Source organism: Crocuta crocuta, unplaced genomic scaffold, assembly GCF_008692635.1.
Source record: "Crocuta crocuta isolate KB4526 unplaced genomic scaffold, BGI_CrCroc_1.0 scaffold172, whole genome shotgun sequence".
Lineage (NCBI taxonomy): Eukaryota > Metazoa > Chordata > Mammalia > Carnivora > Hyaenidae > Crocuta > Crocuta crocuta.
In genome coordinates this window covers 7,097,813-7,116,946 of record NW_027528872.1, presented here as the reverse complement: position 1 = coordinate 7,116,946, position 19,134 = coordinate 7,097,813, and the positions used below count along the sequence as shown (strand labels likewise).

Here is a 19,134-nt window from a genome sequence, read left to right as displayed (position 1 = left end):
AGTGCTCAGTGTAAGGGAGCTGTTGCTTTAACTGGAATGGCTGGTGTGATCACTCGCCACCCAGGACAGTGGCACATGCCACCTGCGCTCCGGGAGGCTCTTCCTCCAGTGACAGGACAGACTCCTAAATTGGGTCCAAATATTGAGTTACTTCTCTGTTCCCTCTGATACACAGAAGATTCTCAGGCAGGAACTGTGTAGGGCAAGGGGATGAGGGTATGACTTCTCCCAAATCCATAATCTTGGCATAATCAGACACAGAATCCTGCAACCAGAAGGGGTGTCAGAGATTGTCTTAGTTAGAGACTGAGATCGTAGGCTGTCTCATTCTGCCCATTTTACAGGTGAGGACACTGAGGCCTAGAGAGAATGTAACACACCCAGCTCAGGTTGCAAGCACACACCTTGCTTTCTTCTCAGGGCTGCATCCATCTCACTGGGGACCTGGGAAGGGACTGCTCTGGGGACACCTGATCACGGGAGAGATGCAGACTGAACGCAAGGGCTCCAAAGTTAGACGTGGCTCAAAACCCCGTTCAGCTGTGTAAGCAGAGGTGACCTCTGGGAGTCCACTGACCGCTCTGGGCTTCCTACAAATGAAAATTAGGGAGAACAGCATATTCCCCACAAGACTATTATTGGGGGTCTTAGATAACCTCGTGCAAGTAAGAGGTTCTAGGTGGGCAACAAACGCTGAATGTTGCAGTTGCTGTTACAGTCAGGTTTCTGGAACTCCCTGTAGGAGAAAGGAAAGAAGGATAAGCCTGGAGTTTGATGGCGGACCCTCCGTCTTGCTTTCTTTCCCTCTTTGGCTTTTCTTCCCTAGGCTGGAGAAGTAGGGGGATAGGGGAAATCTGGTGTATAACTCCAGCAATACACACACACACACACACACACACACACACACACACACACACAAGGAAACTTCTGGAAAATTCTGAAACTTTAGACAGGAAAAAGGCCAGACTCCAGGGCTGGGCCAGGATGAGCTGGCAGCTTTTCAGGCCTGCCTGGAGGAGGCCCTGGGGTGTGTGTGTGTGTGTGTGTGTGTGCGCGCATGTGAGACTCGGAGAACTCTGGGGAGCTCAGGGGGGCAATGGGCCTCTCCTCCCTATCCATCCTTCTGTCTTCCTCCTCGTCCCTCCCTCCTGTTCCTGACCTTGCTCTCCCCCACCAGGGAGGTGGGAACCCTCCGGAGCTGGTGAGCTACCGGCAGTGCCAGTGGAGGGGACAGGCTGGGCAGGACCTGCTGGGAATATAGTTACGGTGGGGCCAGTGACCTCTGAGGGCGCTCCTAGCACTGGGCTCCTGGCACTCAGGGGCAATGCTCTTCCCTGACTTTCCTGCCTGATGTGATTGCCACAGGCTCCCTAGAATCGACTACAATCCAAGTAGGTGGGTGTGGCCCTCATCCTAGGCACCCCCACAGTTCCTCCTCCCCCCCCTCCCTCAAGCGGGCATGTGAGCAGGCCCAGGACACCGTGAAAGGCGGGCCAAGGGGCCACATTTGGGACACAGGTTTGGAACAAGGAAGTCGGAGCAGCACAGAGGCTCTGGCGGAGACCCGGCCCCAGACAAGGGAGAGATGAAAGGGGCAACAAGACAAGCTGGCGTCTTCCCTGGGGGGGGAGTCTGAGATGGGAGAGGAGATTGTCTCCGGCAGGCCGCCCCCCCAGCCCTCACCTCCTGCTCCCTGCCTGACCTCCTGGCTCACATCAAAGATGGGACCTCTTCCCCTTGCTCTGCTCCCTGACCGGGTCCAGGCCATCCTGCCTGGGTCCTTGGAGCTGCTGACGGACAGGCAGTAATCGCTCCCAGAGTGCTGAAGGAAGGCTTGGTGCACACGGCCTCCGCAGTCATTGCTGGCCCTCGCTTGCTCTCTGTACAGCAAGGCTGCCGTCCCGCTGTCCCCTCTGCCCCCACCCTCGAAGCTTCCCCAGGACAGTCTGTGCTGGGAAAAGGGGTGCACAGTCAGCTCTGATGCCCAAAGATGCAGGCGGAAGGCACAGGTGGGGCGAGGGGCCTGGGAGCTCCTACATCAGTGTCAGGAAGGCAGTAGAAGAAGAAGGGGTGAGGCCCAGCTCTGGAGGAGCTTATCACCCAGGAGGAACAGAGGAGGGAAGACCAGCAATGAAGTCACTCACACTTCTGATGTGTCTAACGCACATTATTGCACCAGAGGCTGCCAGATTTATTACCCTTATTTTCCCTTCATTATTTATTTATTAAGTTTATTTATTTTGAGAGAAAAAGTGCAAGCAGGCGAGAAGCAGAGAGAGAGGAAGAGAGAGAAAATCCCAAGCACTATGGGACCTGAACCCACGAACCCTGAGATCATCACCTGAGCCGAAATCCAGAGTCGAACAGAGTCACCCAGGTGCCCCTTCCCTCCATTATTTTGTTAAATAGTATGTCATCAACCTGTTTTTACTAGTCAGAATAATACATAACCATCAATCAATGCTTCTGATCAACAAAGAGATTGCAGTTTTTTACTGCAATTGAGCCAAAATAAAATCAACAAAGACCTAAGAACCAAGAACTCTTGATGTTTTAGCTAAGCTGTGCAAACCACGTGGTGGGTAACTGTGTATTTCCATTGGTGTTTTGGTAGCTGAGAACAGCTTGACTATACATTCTGCATTTCTATAGTGAACGTGTAGTGCTTTTATAGTGAGTGTTTATGAATCAAATTCAATTTCAAATTCACCAAGGGAGCCCAAACCAGATCCTCCCCTCTACTATCTCTCTCCACCAGAGAACAGAAAACTCCAGATTTTCTACTTAAAAAAAAAAAAAAAAAATTAAGGGACCGAGTTTTACAAGGTTGGGGTAACCAAAGTCAGGGTTATCATAAGGTTAAAGAAAGACAGCCAAAGACTTCTGGAGGATACTTGATCCTTGATCAAAACCTGTTCCCACTTTTTAGAGTAGCTCAGCTAGAGATGAATAAAATCTGGGAGACTGCTGCCATCTCGTGGCCCAATCAGAAACTGCAATTATTTTTCTCTGTCATTCACATTAGCATTGTAATAAAACTACATTGTAACCTGTGAGATAATCTAGATTTCACCCAGCACGACCTTCAGAAATGGAAACTGACCACAACAGTTCCATGGGGGAAAGAATAATCTTCTCTTTTCTTTTTTAATTTGAGAGAGGGAGAGCGGGTGTATGTGGGAGAGGAGCAGAGGGAAAGAGAATCTTAAGCAGGCTCCACATTCAGCATGGAGCCCCCTGTGGGGCTCAATCCCATGACCCTGGGATCATGACCTGAGCCCAAATCAAGAGTCGGATGCTCAACCGACTGAGCCACCCAGGTGCCCCAAGAACAATCTTTTCAACAAATGGTGCTGAAAGCAACTGGCTGCCCCCCACCCCCCCAAAAGCTGGACACCTTCCTTAGATCATATACAAAAATTAACTTAAAATGTATCAGACCTAAGTGTGAGAGTTAAACTAAAAAACTACTAGGAGAAAATATAGGAGGAAATTTCCATGACTTTGGGCTAGACAATATTTTCTTATATATACAAAACCAAAAGCACACCCAACAAAAGGAAAAATGAATTGGACTACATCAAAGACTTCTGTGTTCGAGGTGATGTAGTCAGGAAAGTGAAAGGATAGCAGAAGGCAAGAAGACACTTGCAAATCCTATGTCTGATCAGGGACTGGTACAAGAATAGATAAAGAACTCTTGCAACTTCATAAGAAAAGACAAACTAATTTTTTTTTTAATATTTTATTTATTTCTAGGAGAGAGAGAGTGTGAGCAGGGGAGGGTCAGAGAGAGAGGAATCACAGACTCTGAAACAGGCTCCAGGCTCTGAACTGGCAGTCAGCACAGAACCTGACGTGGGGCTCGAACCCACGAACCACGAGATCATGACCTAAGCGAAAGTCGGACGCTTAACCGACTAAGCCACCCAGGTGCCCCAAGACAAACTAATTTTTTAAAGTAGGCTCCATGCACAGTGCAGAGCCCAATGTGGGGCTTGAACTCACAACCCTGAGATCAAGACCTGAGCTGAGATCAACAGTTGGATGCTTAACCAACTGAGCCACCCACTTGCCCCAAATAACCCAATTTTAAAATGGGCTAGATGTTTGGATAGATATTTCTTCAAACAAAATACATAAATGGCTAACGAACATACAAAAAGATACTCAATATCATTAACCACCAGTGAAATGAAAATCGAAACCACAGGGGTGCCTGGGTGGCTCAGTTGGTTAAGCGTCCAGCTTCAGGTCAGGTCATGATCTCACGGTTCATGGGTTTGAGCCCTGCATCAGGTTCTGTGCTGACAGCTAGCTCAGAGCCTGAAGCCTGTTTTGGATTCTGTGTCTCCCTCTCTCTCTGACTCTCCCCTGCTCATGCTGTCTCTCTCTCTCAGAAAAAAAAACAAACAACACAATGATAATGCTAACATATGGAAACAACCTAAGTGTCTATCAATGGATGAATAGATAACCAAAAATGTAGTATACACATTATACACATTTATACACGTGAAAAAAATGCCCAGACATTGGAGAGAGAGAGAGAGAGAGAGAGAGAGAGGAACCTGCCATTTGCAACAATATGGAAGGACCTTCAGGGTATTATACTAAGTAAATGAGTCACACAGAGAAAGACAAACACTGTATGACCTCACTTAGATGTGGAATCTAAAACAAAACAAAGAGCTCATAGATACAGAGAATAGATGGATGGTTGCCAGAGGCCAGGGTTGGGAGTGAGTGAAATAGGTAAATGAGGTCAGAAGGTACAAAGTTGCAGTAATAAAATAAATAAATCCTGGGGGTGTCATGTACAGCATGGTGACCATAGTTAATAACTGTCTTGCATACTTGAAAGTTATGAAGCAGGGCACCTGGGTGGCTCTGTCGATTGAGTGTCTAACTTCATTCAGCTCAAGTCATGATCTCACAGTTCATGAAGTTGAGCCTCGCGTCAGGCTCTGTGCTGACAGCTCAGCGCCTGGACCCTGCTTTAGATTGTGTCTCCCTCTCTCTGCCCCTCCTCTGCTTGTTCTCTCTCTCTCTCAAAAATAAACATTAAAAAAAAAAAGATAGTTATGAAGAGCATAGATCTTAAAAGTTCTTATCACAAGAAAAAAATTTAGAACTATGGATGGTGATAGATGTGATCATCATTTTGGCATACATACAAAAATCAGATAATTGTATTATATACTTGAAGCTAATATATTATACGTCAGTTGTACTTCAATTAAAAAACAACCTAAGAAATTACTTCTCATCTACTGGGATGGTGATCATCAGAGAGATAGGTAATAACAAGTGTGGGTGAGAAGCTGGACCCCTCACACATTGTTGCTGGAAATGCAAAATGGCACAACTCCTTTAGAATACAGTCTTGGCAGTTCTGCAGGTATTAAGCAGTGTTACCACGTGACCCAACGATTCCACCCCAGGTTATGTACCCAAGAGAAATGAAAACATACATCCACATAAAAACTTATAGATGAATGTTTCATAAGAGCCAAAAAGTGGAAGAATCATTAACTGATAAGTGGATAAACAAAAATTGGCAAATTTATATCATGGAATACTATTCAGTGATAAAAAGGAACAAAATACTGATATATGTTCCAACGTGGATGAGCCATGGCGACATTATGTTGAGTGGAAGAAGTTAGGCACAAAAGGCCATATATGACATGATTTTATTTATAGGAAGTGTGCAAAATAGGCAAATCTCTAGAAACAGAAAATTGATTAGTGAGTGGTATCAATGGGTGTGAGTGGGAATGAAGAGTGACTGCTAATTCGATGTAAGATTTCTTTTCTAAGAATTAAAATATTCTAAAATTAGGTTAGACAGTTACCCAATTCTGGGAACATAAAACCATTGAATTATACACTTTAAATGGATGAATTTTATTGTATTGTGAAGTTTATCTCAAAAAAGAGGTTTTTCAAATGGCAAATTTAATGTTTCAACCTAACCTACTACATTAATTGGGCTCTTATTTCAGGAAGTATTGTGGGAATTTAATAGGAATTCATTTAATCCTTAAAATATCCAAAAAAGTTTTACCCATTTTGCAGGTGAGTGAACTGAGGCTCTGATAAGGTAAATAAATTTCCTACGGTCACAGCAAATAAACAGCAGAGCCAGCATTTTAACCCNCCCCAGCGTACAGCTGTCTCTGCCCAGTAGTCACTTCTGGAGGGTTTACAAGCATAGGGCTTGGGAGCTAGAGACACAAATTTGAAAGACTTGGTGACTGCCCACAGGACAGTCACAGCCTGGGAGGAGGCAGACAGAATTACAGGCAATGGTTAAGATGCTGTGTGGTAAGTGCTCAGTGACAAAGACAGGCATCTGCTCGCGGTGCTTTGGGAACACCAGGGTAATGAGCATCTTCCGCGTCGCCTTCTGCGGACACGTGAAAGACTCTGAATTGGGAGGGCTACCCCAAAACCTGTTCCTTTCCTACTTATTGCCAACTCACCTCAACTCCTTGGTCGCTCAGACTTCCCAGGAATCTAGACTCAGCCTCTTCCCCATACTTGATCGTTTCTACCCATTGGACTTCTGGGTTACATTTAAACCTGTCTAGTCCACCCCAGGGCCTCCCCCTGGGGCAGGCTACTATCACATCTCACCTGGACTATTGCAAAGGCCCTTTCCTTGTCTCCTTGCTCCTATGCCCTATCTCTCCACAAAACATTCTGCACACACCAACTGAGGAGTCCCATAGAGTGAGCTGGGAACAGGCTAATGGCCGTGCAGGGGTGAGTGGGAATCAGTCTGGGGGGAATCTGAATGAGAGGTGATGTGAATAGCGTGGGGATTCTCACGTGTGGGACACGTCTAGGGTGGAGTGTTTGTGTGAATGGACACACCAAGGGGGGCTGGAAGGCCTGGGTTACTTGTGCCTTTAGGATGTGTTTGGGTACAAGTCACTGTGACTGCATCAACACAGCGAGTGAAAAAGCCCATGAAAGAAGAGCTTCACCCTGTGTGATCAGCCTCCATTAAAACCCATCCTCACCCCTGTGGACTGTAGCAGATAGCAGCGTGCTAAGTGGGATGCAGGGGAGGAAGTGAACAGAAATATCTCCCGGTCCTTTGCCTAAAGGATCCTAAGGCTGCGGAGGATGGGGTCATCTCTACAGACTGCCACCAAGACTGTCACTCACTAGGGGACAGAAAGCTGAAGGGATCCCAGGGAGCTGGGGGTGGAGGAGGAAACTGAATGTCAGAAGGAATTTGCCTGGCCTTTGTTCTTGGCTCCTGGGAGGGAGCCTCTAAATCCAGTTTCCCACGTGATAGGAGTGGCTTTGTTATTTGGGATGGGCCCTGATAGTAAGTGCCAACAAGTGACCCGTGGCCTCCCAGGGAGTTTCCAGGGGGCGGGGGGAAGGGCTGGCCTGGTCAAAAGGTTAACCTTGTGACTGGAGGGTTGGGGCTCTGAGATGGAGAAAAGAGCTAGATTGAATTCAGTCATCTGGCTACTGGTCTAATCAATCCTGCTGAAGCGCTGGGCCCTGATAAAAACACAACACGGTAGCTTAAGTGACCTTCCTGGCTAGTAATACACACCCATGTGCCAAGAGGGTGCCCTGTCCTGACTCCTCAGGGAGGGGACCTCGTAGCTTTAACTTTAGGACCTTCCAGCCCTCCCCCTTTCCTCCTTTTGGCTGTCCTCACTTGTATCCTTTTATTGCTATTAATAAAGTGGTAAGTATAGCACTTTCCTGAGTTCTGGGAGGCATTCCAGTGAATTATTGAGCCTGGAAAGGGAACAGGAACCCCAGAATTTGAGCTACCAGGGAATGGGGGTTCAGGACATGCTGAACCAAAATAGGTACCTTGGCACACTGAATAGCTTAAACTGAAGAAGTCTGAGAAAATGGTAGAAACAGGAAGGTCACTTTGACCTCTTACCCCTCATTCTTCTTCCCTGAAACAGGCCATACCCCTCATTTGGGAGGTGCCCTCTCTGTACCCAGAGAAAGGAAAATCTCCTTTGTTCAAAGGCAGAAAGACACCAAGAAGAATTCTAACATGCTTTGCTAGGTTTCTCTAAGTTTACAATTACCTCACACTCCTTCACCTACCACATTCCATGATATTCATCCGCTCCTCATCACACCCAGCATAAAAATACACAAGTCTGGGGGCACCTGACTCCTGATTTCAGCTCAGGTCATGATCTCACGGTTTGTGGGTTCAAGTCCAGTGTCTGGCTCTGTGCTGGCAGTGCGCAGTGTGCTTGGGATTCTTTTTCCCCCTCTCTGCCCCTCCCCTGACTGCTCACTCTTTCAAAATAAATAAACATTTAAAAGCACACACAAGTCTGCTTTTTAGATCATCATTTCCTTATGAAGACCCCCAGGCTGTGTAAAACTCATAACACATAGATTTGTACGTTTTTCTCCAGTTATATCTGGAGAAAATTTAATTTTTTAGATCCAGCAGGGACCTCAGAGGGCTTGAAAGAGGACTTCAGCTGCCTCCATTTTGATCTCAGTCTGTACTTCCTAACTGCTTCAGTCCTTTCCTCAGGCAGTAACAACAGTCCTTACGCCAGGAAGACCCCACGTGACTGACTCCAAGACAATGATGGACCTGACCTTTGCGGCTGGTCTTTGTCCCACATTTTCCTTCTATAAACCTGGAAGTATTTCTGGCACTTTGGAGATGGTCTTTGAGACGTTGGTCTGCTGTCTTCCTGGTGTTGGACTCCCTGAAATCAATTCCTTTCCTGTTTCACCTCCACGCTCTGACTTTGGGCCTGACCTGGTCTGTTTGGGACCCTTCGAGGCGGGTGCTCTTGTTGCCCTTGAGCCCGGTACAGGTTGATGAAGACTTATGCCCCCTTACATTGGTCAGAAGGGCGGGGGGCTGTCTGGGATCCCCTGAGCTTGCAGCTGGTATCTGGAGACGAGTCTGGGGGGCACTGTGCCCTCAACCTGGAAGGCTGGCCTCGCCCTGAGTAGGCTGTATTGGAGTTACTCTGCACGAAGCCAGACTTTTCCACGCCCCTGAGGAAAAGGAGTCTGCATCCTAAAACCTGCTTTGCAGCAGCAGGTAAAGGTTGTGTCTCTGCATATCCTACCAGGCACTCGGGCTAAAAGGAGCCCAGAGAGGCCAGGGCAACAGACTGAGTAAACCTAAGACTGTGCTTTGTGGTGTCCCGGTCCTAGTTAGAACCACCCTGCCCTCTCTGACCTTAGGGAAATTTGGGGACCTGGGGATGGTCTCAACACTCTCCTCTGCATGTAGTTTCTGGTGGGAGCTATCCTATCACAGTAGGAGGGAGTGGAGCCGGAGCTCAGGAAGAGGTGGTGGGATTCAAGAGGAAAGCATATCTTCAGAGAAGGAGTTCTAGAGCGAAACAGAACACCAGGTTGGTGACCACTTGGTTTGGGGACACATGTTTACATCTTATTTAGTGAGCATATACTTGGAGATTTCACATTAAGTACAACTGATCTGCAAAGAACATGGGTTTGCAGTGTACAGGCCACTCATGCATGGATTTTCTTCGGTAAGTACGGTACAGTTCTGTCAATGTATTTTTTCCTTATGAGGCTGTTAATAACATTTTGTTTTTCTCTAGCCTACTTTACTGTTAAGAATACAATATACAATACATATAACATACAAAATATATGTTAATCCACTGTTATTTGTAAGGCTTCTGGTCCACCGTAGGCTATTAGTTAAGTTTTTGGAGAATCAAAAGTTATACGTGATGGAATACTACATGGCAATGAGAAACAATGAAATCTGGCCACGTGTAGCAACATGGATGGATCTTGAGGGTGTTATGCTGAGCGAAATAAGTCAGGCAGAGAAGGACAAATATCATGTGTTTGCACGTATAGGAGGATTAGGAGGAACTTAACTGAGGACCAGGGGGGAGAAGAAGGGGGGAAATGGTGGGGGAAAGGGAGAGAGGCAAACCATGAGAGACTCTTGAATGCTGAGAAACAAACTGAGGACTGAAGGATGTGGGGGGGAGGTGGGAGATGGGCATGGAGGAGGGCACTTATAGGGATGAGCACTGGGTGTTATATGGAAACCAACTTGACAATAAACTATTTGTAAGAAAAAAAAAGAAATAAATAAAACATTAAAAAATTAAAAAAAAAGTTATATGTGAATTTTTTACTGTGCAGCGGGAGGAAGGGAGGGGTCAGTGCCCCCACACCCCTCAGTGCTGATCAAGGGTCGACTATATCCAGGTTTCCTAGGAAAAAATTAGAAAATCTGTTTCCACATTGCAATACCCAGCTGGAGCTAACAGGTGCCCTCTCTGGACGGTGTGAGTGCTCCCCACTGGGGCCTCACACCTCGCCTGTTTACATCTGCTTTTCTTGCTTATTAAACACCACTTGGCAGGCTCCAGTCACTCCTGCAGTGAGGCTCCCGGGCTCCAGCAGCACAGAGCCTGCATTCTAGGATATGGGCCTATGAAATCCGAGACTAGGCAAGTGGGGCAGAAAGGTTTTGCTAATAGATCCCGAATGTCCATGAGGGCAGTAACTGCTTCTGAACCTATCAGTCAGATAGCCATTATATGTTCTTTCCAACCACAGGAGCCTTCCGATAGATCAAGAGCTTTACTGTTGGATACGAGCAGATTCTCTGCTGTAGTTCTCCTTTTCCAATTATTGACCCAATCTGCCTGGTCCTGGGCTCTCTTTTGTCTTGGCAGGGAGACTTCCTGCAGGCTCTTCCAGAGTATGGCCAGAGTATCGGTAAATATTTAGCTTCCAGTAAAAGCCCAGATGCTTTACTGGAAGCTGGGCTTCTTCCACTTCTCGAACCTGGCCCATCCAGATCTGTCCCCAGTGAGAAGTTAGCAGAGCTCATTAAACACAGTGAAGAATTTAGGGGCTAACCTGCCCAACGGTCTTCACTGTGCTCTCGGACGTCCAGCTTCGTCGTCCCCACTTTGATCCTGACTTGGCATCTGTAAGCCCAGCCGTTTCAGGGAGCACACAAAGTAGCGAGGAGGCTTGCAGACCAGGCTGAGTTCCTCCTTCCTGGACGCCAGGGCCGGCAGGATCAGCTGGTGGGCGTGCAGGTGAAGGGGGATGTGGCGTGCCTTTGCCTGCTTCAGCCCCAGCTTCCTCAGGGTACCAACACACAGCTTCTGTACGGAGACAAAGCAGCTTCTTGAGAGCCAGGCCAACGGCTCATCCTTGAGTGGCACACAGGGCCAGAGGCCTTCCACCTAAAGGAACCAACACTAACTCCCCTGGAAAACGCAGTGGTGGACAGCCCGTCAGGGACTTTCCAGGAAGGTTCAGAGCCCAGGTAAGAGAAAAACCACCACACCGAGGAAGCTCGTTTCAGCCAATGCTCTGGCCTGCCTACAGAATGGGCTGTAACATCAAGACATAGTCTGCTCCCCCCGCCCCCAGCCTCCTAACAAAATCTGAGACTAAGGAATAAAGCAGAAAGGTTTTGCTAACAGCTCATGCAGCTGCATGAGAACAGTGGCTGTTTATAAGCTAGGGAACTGACACAGCCATGTGGCAACTCACTTCAGAGTTTAACAAGGGGAAAGCGTTAAGTTCTCCCCTTTATCTGTTGCCCATTGGGTCAAACCAATATCACCTGGGGGGCCAGCTTATTCCAGTCTGAGTACTTGTGATCCCCAAGGATTGGGCAATCCAATCCAAAAGACAGGTGAACTCGAAGCTGATGTTTTATGCCTTTAAAAAAAAAAAAAAACAAGAGAGAAAACTTGAGTAGCTACAGAAACCATATCACTGGAGACATCTGCTTCTAACCAAGTTAAATCAAAGCACGGTAAAACTGGCAAAGCCCCCCCTGCAATAAAGTACAAAGAATAACAACAAACTGTAAGCTACTAGGAAGTAAACACTATACATACTGTGGAGCCTCTAAATCCTCCTCCCCACCGGCTCCAGCCACGGTTCCACTTCCACCACAGATAATCACTACCATCAACTTAGTATCCATCCCTGCTGGGCTTTTTTTTTTTTTAATGACTTTGTTATATAATGCTAAATAATATTAGTTTCTGCATTTTCTCACCGTAGCAAAATATATAGAATGTAGAATTTATCATCTTAACCATTTTCAAGTGCACAGTACTTTCACAGTGTTGTGCAGCCGTCACTGCCATCCATCTGTAGAGCTTTTTCTTCCTCCCAGACTGAAACGCTGAACCAATTTAACCACAGCTCCCCATTCCTTCCCCCTTTCCTCCAGCCCCTGCTCATCACCATCCTACTTTGTCTTTGAACTTGAGTATTCTAGGCATCTCATCGATAGAACCATAATATTTGTCTTGTGTTTGGCTTCTTTCACTTAGCATAAAGTTCATCCATGCTGTAGCACATGTTAGAATTTCCTTCCTTGTCAAGGCTGAATAATATTCCATCGTATGTATAGGCCACATCTTGTCCATGGACCATTCGTCTTGTCCATGGACGTCTGGATTGATTTCACCTTTTGGCTGTCGTCAATAATGCTATAAACACTAGTGTACATTTATCTTCTCAAATCCCTGCTTTCAAGCCTTTTGGGTATATACCCCTGAGAATTGCTGGATTATATAGTAATTCTATGCTTATTTTTTTGAGGAACTGCTTTGCAAATTTTTAAGTAAATGTAAGCAAACTGTCTCTCTCTGCTACCTAGTGTTTTTGTTTTCTTTTTTTTAAAACAATGATCCCTATTGGAGCTCCCAGCCTCAGATTAGCACCGGAAGCACACTCCCAAACATGCCAGCTGCAATCCCAGCTTTCCCGCAATACCAGCTACTCAGAAGAAGAGCAGAGCCCTAGACAAAGCTGAGCGGCCCTGGGGTTTCCCTGTCCCACAAATCCTACTGCACATGGGTGATCCCTCACCGGTAATTGGCTGGAGCTCCAAGAGAGCAGAGGAGAGAGTGCTGCTTAGCACCTGGTACTGAGTCACCGCTATGTGCGCGCCCCGGCTGGTTCGGGCTCTCACCATCTTCCCGTCATCCATGCGGTAGCCCGGGGACAGCGTCATCTGAAGCCAAAGAAATCAAATACATCGCAAAGGAAGAGCAGAAAACCCATCCCTCTGGGCGATGGCTCACCTACCTTGTAGTGCTGCTGCTGACCTTGCACCTCCTTCTCAATGATGGGGATATCCACAACTCCCGCTGGGGGCACCGGGACACGCACAGTGATGGCCCTGGGCGTGACACACAGAGCCTCGCTTAAGCCACAAGGTGAGGGGGAGACTCCTTGGATTTGGCTACTTAGAGGCATTAGCACTGGACCTTCTGCACTACTATGGTCAGTTCTTAAGATGGGAGCATCCCAAATGATCTCTTGTCACAGCACTGAGCCTGAGAGCTTAATACAAACACATCTGTTTCACTACTAAAGTAATATATGCTAATTATAGAACGTGTGGGAGAAAACAACAGAAAAATTATATTAATAGCATGGTCTTTCATTCTAGCCTTTAAAAATTAATATGTATAGTTTAAAACAAAATTGGGGTAATATGGTTTTGTATCCTGGTTTTTTTTTTCTTTTTATTATTTTCTTTGCATTTATTTATTTTGTGGGGGGGTGGAGTAGGGGAGGGGCAGAGAGAGAGAATCCAAGCAGATTCTGCACTGTCAGCACACTGCAAACTCACAAACTGCAAGATCACGACCTGAGCTAAAATCAAGACTCAGATACTTAACCTACTGAGCCACCCAGGCTCCCCATGTATCCTGGCTGTTTGGTTTTTGTTGTTGTTGTTTACTGTTTAAAGTTTATTTATTTATTTTTAAAGAGAGAGACAGAGAGCAGGGGAGGGCAGAGAGAAAGAGGGAGAGAGAGAATCCCAAGCAGGTTCCACACTGTCAGTGCAGAGCCCAATGCGGGGCTCCAACTCATGAACCACGAGACCATGACCTGAGCCTAAATCAAGAGTCAGACACCCAGAACCCCATGTATCTTGTTTTTTAAAAGATGGTACATTCTGCCTGCACAAGAAGTGGATGAACAAGTAAATGAATTCACAGAACCGCTCCTGCCCAATGTGCCAGGTGCACAACACAGGGGGATCTGTGCTCTGTGCTCCAAGTCACCACAACCACCACCACCATGCAATAACCATTCCAGATCACGTTTGTCAGAGGTCTCCTTTCATCACGGGGAGAAGACGCTCTAATCTGTCCTTTCACTTATGCATCTTCTAGGTGAATCACAAAGGAATCCTCCTGGGTACCTGGTGGCCTCTCACTGACCGCCAAAAGCCCACTCATACATTTCACACCCTGGACACCTCACTTTGGGTTGGTAGCAGTTTGGGCCATTACCTGACATATTTTGTCATGCTTGGACTGAGTTTTAACTGCCAGCTCACTCTTCCTAAGGACCTAACACTACTAAGGTTCACTTACTACACACTCAGCAAATGTAAACGGGCACTGATTTAGGTAGGTACTGGTTCTGTATAGAAGGGCAAGACAAAAATCCCTGCTTTCAAGGAATTCGAAATCTAGTAAGAAGATTCAAACAAATAACTGTAACGAGTTGCTATCATAGTAAGTCAGCAAATGCTAATTGGTTGCCTCCTATGTTCTACTTCTAACTTCTAGTGCTTGCACTTGGTATTTAAGGCCAGCATTAACTGGGTTCCAGTTAACTTTCCAGCATTAGCTGTCACCATTCCCCACTCCAAACTAGACTGTGTGTTTTCCTCTTTTGTGCCTACCATTCGTACAATCTGTAACACATTTCTTCATCTCATCTATCAAATCCTATTCATTCATCAAGACACAGTTAACTGATTTCAATTCTTCCAGGAAGCCTGATCCTGAAAATGGTCAGTGATTCTTAACTTTCATAAACAATTTTCACAAATAACATACTACTTTTGGATAGGCTTAACATGTGGATTACTTATATGCATACGAATCGTCTTCAGTTTTCTGCCTTTCAGCTTTTACTGTGAGCTCCGTGCTGTGTTAAAATGCTTTACGTGACTTGTCTCACTTAATTCTCTTCTCAACTCCATTATTCTCACTTTTCGTATAAAGACAAAACTTAGAGAAGTTTCATAACTTGCCTAAGGACTCCTGCTGGTAAATGGCACAGCTCACAGCTGAACACACATCTTGCCGAGCTCTTAGCTGCTATGCTAAACTCCCTCCATAATCTAGAATTTCTTTAGTACAGGGGTTCTTACATTTCATTCCTCATCATTTGTGGAGCTTTTAAAATATACAGATGCCCACACCCATTGGATTTACGAATCAGGACCTCTGTGGGTGGGTTTCAGCATAGGGATTTTTTTAAGGCTCCTGACATCACAAAGGGGCTGTGAAATCTGTAACACCAAAAGGACGAAGATCCAAAAGATAAAAAGAACACCCATTAATCAAAGAGAAAAGAATAAACAATCCAACAGAATCTGGGCGAAAGAAGTAAAGTTTGTTCACAGAAAAGGAAACTCAAAAACCACAAGAAGCCTGTAAACATGCAGACATTGCTAGTACACAGGGAACAGAAAACTTCCCTTCGAAAAATGCGTTTGTCAGCCTAAGGAGAGGTGGGTACTTACCACTCTCCTGGAAGAAAACCTGGCCCATCTACTAGTAGTAACTTTCAAATATTAAATGTTTCAACCTAGCCATGCCATCTTTAGGAATCTGTCTTAAAGATATACGCACACATTCTTTGCAATAGGCTCAGAAAAATGGAAAGTTAACCAAACATCCATTAATGAGGAAATTATGATACAGCCATATAACAGAATACTGTAGAGCTCAAGATATACACACAGGGGCATATGGGTGGCTCGTTGATAAAGCTTCAGACTCGTGATCTTGGCCCAGGTGATGATCTTATGGATCGTGGGTTCAAGCCCCACATCAGGCACCCAGTTGATAGCTTAGAGCCTGCTTCGGATCCTCTCTCCCTGCCCGTCCCCTGCTTGTGTGCTCTCTTTCTCTCTCTCAAAATAAATTTAAAATAACTCTAAAAACATTAAAATCAATCAATTAATTAAAAGCACACACAAAATGCTCTCCAAGATATATTTCCCAAGGGAAAAAAAGCAGGATCCAAAGCAGTGCAAAATATATTGCCACATACTAATTCACTTACACATACACAGAGTCATACACAAAATAGTAGAATAGTGATTGCCTCTGGAGGAAAATTGAGCAGATGGGGGACAGGAGTAGGTTACACTTTTGTGCATGTATCTTTCCTCTATTAAAAAAATGGAGGGGTGTCTTCTGGGTGGCTCAGTCAGCTAAGTGTCTGACTGCAGCTCAGGCCATGTTGGGCTCTGTGCTAACAGCTCAGAGCCTGGAGCCTGCTTCAGATTCTGTGTCTCCCTCTCTCTCTACCCATCCCCCACTTGTGCCACTTGCTCTCTCTCTCTGTCTCATAAATAATAAATGAATAAAATTTTAAAAAATGGAGGTAAACCTAAATGTACTAACATGAAAAGATCTCTAAGACAGTTAAGTGAGAAAAGTACAGTGTAGAGGCGTGCCTGAGTGGCTCGGTTGGTTAAGCATCCGACTTCGGCTCAGGTCATGATTTCATGATTTGTGAGAGGGCCGCCCATGCTCTGTTCTTTCTCTTTCTCAAAAATAAGTAAACATTAAAAAAAATAATAAAAGTACAGTGCACACCATATAATGTAATACACACACATATACACACTGTGTATACTAGACATGTATGCAAACACATTGAGTAAGGACTAGGGAATAAAAACCAAACTATAAGGGAAGGGACTAGAATGACAGAGTGGGTGGATTTACCAGGAGTTTTTTGTTTGTTTGGTTTTTTTTTTGCTTTATCTTTGACTTTTTTTCCATAGGCATGAAATCATATGTTACTTATATGGTTAACTTTTAGTAATTTTTATGTACAAGCATAATTAGGAACCACTACTCTATCCGACTCTAATATTCTAAGCACTTAGTCTGTTTCCTATACCTCTCATATGCCCACAGGTCCTAGCCCGGTGCCTTCCCCTCACAGGGTGTCCTTCTGTACAAATGGACAAAGAGATAAAAGGATGCCTTCATTGATACCAACTCTACCACCAGCGATGGGCTTCATACCAATACTTCTTTGCCACCTGACGGGTTCTAAACAACTCGTGAACTTGATGTGCCACTTCCTTCTCCCATGCCAACACCATTACGCCCGTGGTCTCCTTGTCCAGCCGGTGGCACAGATGCAAGGGCTCTGCCTTGTGGCCACGGAGCATCTTTGCCAGGATAGGCAATACATCGCTGATGCAGAGCTGGACCCCAGGGCCACCTAAGAAGGATCAGAGGTTTTAGTGGCCAGCAAAAGATCCCACCAAAGAACTCTGCTTGGGAAAAGAGTCAGTGCTTTCTAGAGCCTTATTCCTGAAATGTGGTCCAGGAGCTGGCAACATGAGTATGCCCAGGGAGCTTGCTGGAAAGGAATCTCAGGCCCCAACTCAGACTATTAAATCTAAATCTGCATTTTAACAAGATGCCAAGTGACTCACACGCCTGTTAAACTTTGAGAAGCAGTGTTCCAAAACATGTGGCTTTCTCCTCAGACATGTATATACTTATTAATTCACTTGAATACTTGCAATAAAATCAGCCATCAAAATGAGGAAGTCTGATTTCACTGTTGCAAACAAAGGCTTGAAAATTTGCCAAGTAAACTCAAGTGATCCATACAAGACTGTGAAGCTCTTCTGAGGCAATACAGGCATCAAATCTTCTCTTCAAGAAGATGGGACTTTCCGTGAGACACTTCTCAGTATTATTCTATGCCTAAGTAGCCATTGACCGTGAACAGATTATTTAATCTTTCCAGGTTGCAATTTTCTCATCTATAAAATGTAAATATCTGTATAACAATTATCTAATTGGGAATGAGAAGGATCAAGGCAGAAAAAGAAAACACACAAAACACATGGCGTTGTCTGACTTAATTTGCTCTGTATGCTTTTATTTATACCCCTCCAAAAAGCATTCTTCTAGTTCAACTATGCTTTTTCCCCCCAGCAAATCCTCAGTTTCGATGGAAAACCACATGAAGACAAGAACCACATAGCGTTAATGTCTATAAAAATCCCTGTGGAAGTCTGCACACAGCTCATTCCATAGATCACTGCTGACTGCCAAATGTTTGCAATGCAGGGACTGAACTATATATCCCAGTATCCTCAGTAGGGTCTTATATAGGAGTATATAGGGTCCTTATAGGTCCTTAAGGTCTTACAGAGTACTCCCCCAAAACTTAATTATTTTGAATGCAAGGCTTCAAGGCGCCCCACAAGTAATGTGTCAGAGTTGTCCGTGGGAGTAGCGAAAACAGAACCAGCACGCCTCTGCTTCCCACGTGGTCCTTACCATGCACGGGAAGACCGTACGGTTTATTGATGACCACGAGATCTTTGTCCTGGTGCACAATCCCCCGGCTCAGTGCCTTAGCAAGCACGTTGGGGTGGACTCGCTGCAGCTGCTGTGTGAACCGCACTAGTTCCTGCACTCTCCGCTGAACAGGGTTTGTGGGCACCTACGGGGAGAGAAGAAGCCACAGCAAATGCCTGGTGAAGACCGTCAATAAATCTAGGTGAGAATCTAGGTTGGGAATGACTATCTCTGCACTGGACTCGCGCCTTCCGCGAATAATTTGAGAGCACGTGCATGTCTGTCTTGTCCCATCGCAGTGCTCAGGAGCGAGGCTGGCAGGAGCCAAAGACACAGCCCGCAGGAGGACACGGACCTATTCCCTTTCCCTTTCTCCCTATTCTCCCACACGTCCTCCACATTTACTTAACAGCTGTCAGAGGACCCTCCTACCTCACTCCCAGCCAAGGAATCCAATTAATGCACTGCCTCTTGGGAGTTGTGGTCCTTTCGGACTCACCGGTTGCTTCTTCGTCTTTTGTTCCTGCTTCTGAGCTCGGAGTTTCTCCGCCAACCGCTGGGCATTCAGGGTCCCAGACGCGGCAGCGGCGGAACAAAACGGCTGGGAAATGAGGGTGAAGGAACTCCCTAACCACTGCCCGGAACCCCGCACCCAGAGGCCCAGAGCATTACAGCTGGGCGCAGCCATCTTGTCAAAAAGGGAGGGGCGAGTAAACACCACGTGCGAAAGAGGAGCTAGCGGGAGGAG

At 45.9% G+C, this 19,134-nt stretch overlaps 1 protein-coding gene across 3 annotated transcripts; it reads right to left on the bottom strand.

The window, feature by feature from the left end:
- Positions 1–649: 649 nt before the first annotated feature.
- On the bottom strand, positions 650–19,074 carry RPUSD4 (RNA pseudouridine synthase D4). 3 transcript variants are annotated; one of them, XM_077756579.1, is made up of 8 exons: positions 18,886–19,074; positions 18,366–18,531; positions 17,088–17,289; positions 13,099–13,192; positions 12,880–13,024; positions 11,615–11,712; positions 10,894–11,147; positions 650–736 (listed from the first exon to the last, which is right to left on the bottom strand). In XM_077756579.1, exons 1-7 carry the CDS (start codon positions 19,072–19,074, stop codon positions 10,908–10,910), a joined length of 1,134 nt encoding a protein of 377 aa, XP_077612705.1. In that variant the 3' UTR covers positions 650–736; positions 10,894–10,907. The 3 variants fall into 3 exon arrangements, with proteins under 3 accessions (XP_077612705.1, XP_077612704.1, XP_077612706.1); XM_077756578.1 differs by lacking the exon at positions 650–736 and having other exon boundaries at positions 9,409–11,147; XM_077756580.1 differs by lacking the exon at positions 650–736 and having other exon boundaries at positions 9,409–11,144.
- Positions 19,075–19,134: the final 60 nt, after the last annotated feature.

Bases quoted from the DNA above. Each gene is read 5' to 3' on its own strand.
- RPUSD4 (XM_077756579.1), bottom strand. From the start codon at position 19,074: ATGGCTGCGCCCAGCTGTAATGCTCTGGGCCTCTGGGTGCGGGGTTCC. The intron at 18,532-18,885 runs GTGAGTCCGAAA...CTCTCCCCGTAG, and splicing joins AAAAGACGAAGAAGCAACCG to GTGCCCACAAACCCTGTTCA. The intron at 13,025-13,098 runs GTAGGTGAGCCA...CTTTGGCTTCAG, and splicing joins GTCAGCAGCAGCACTACAAG to ATGACGCTGTCCCCGGGCTA.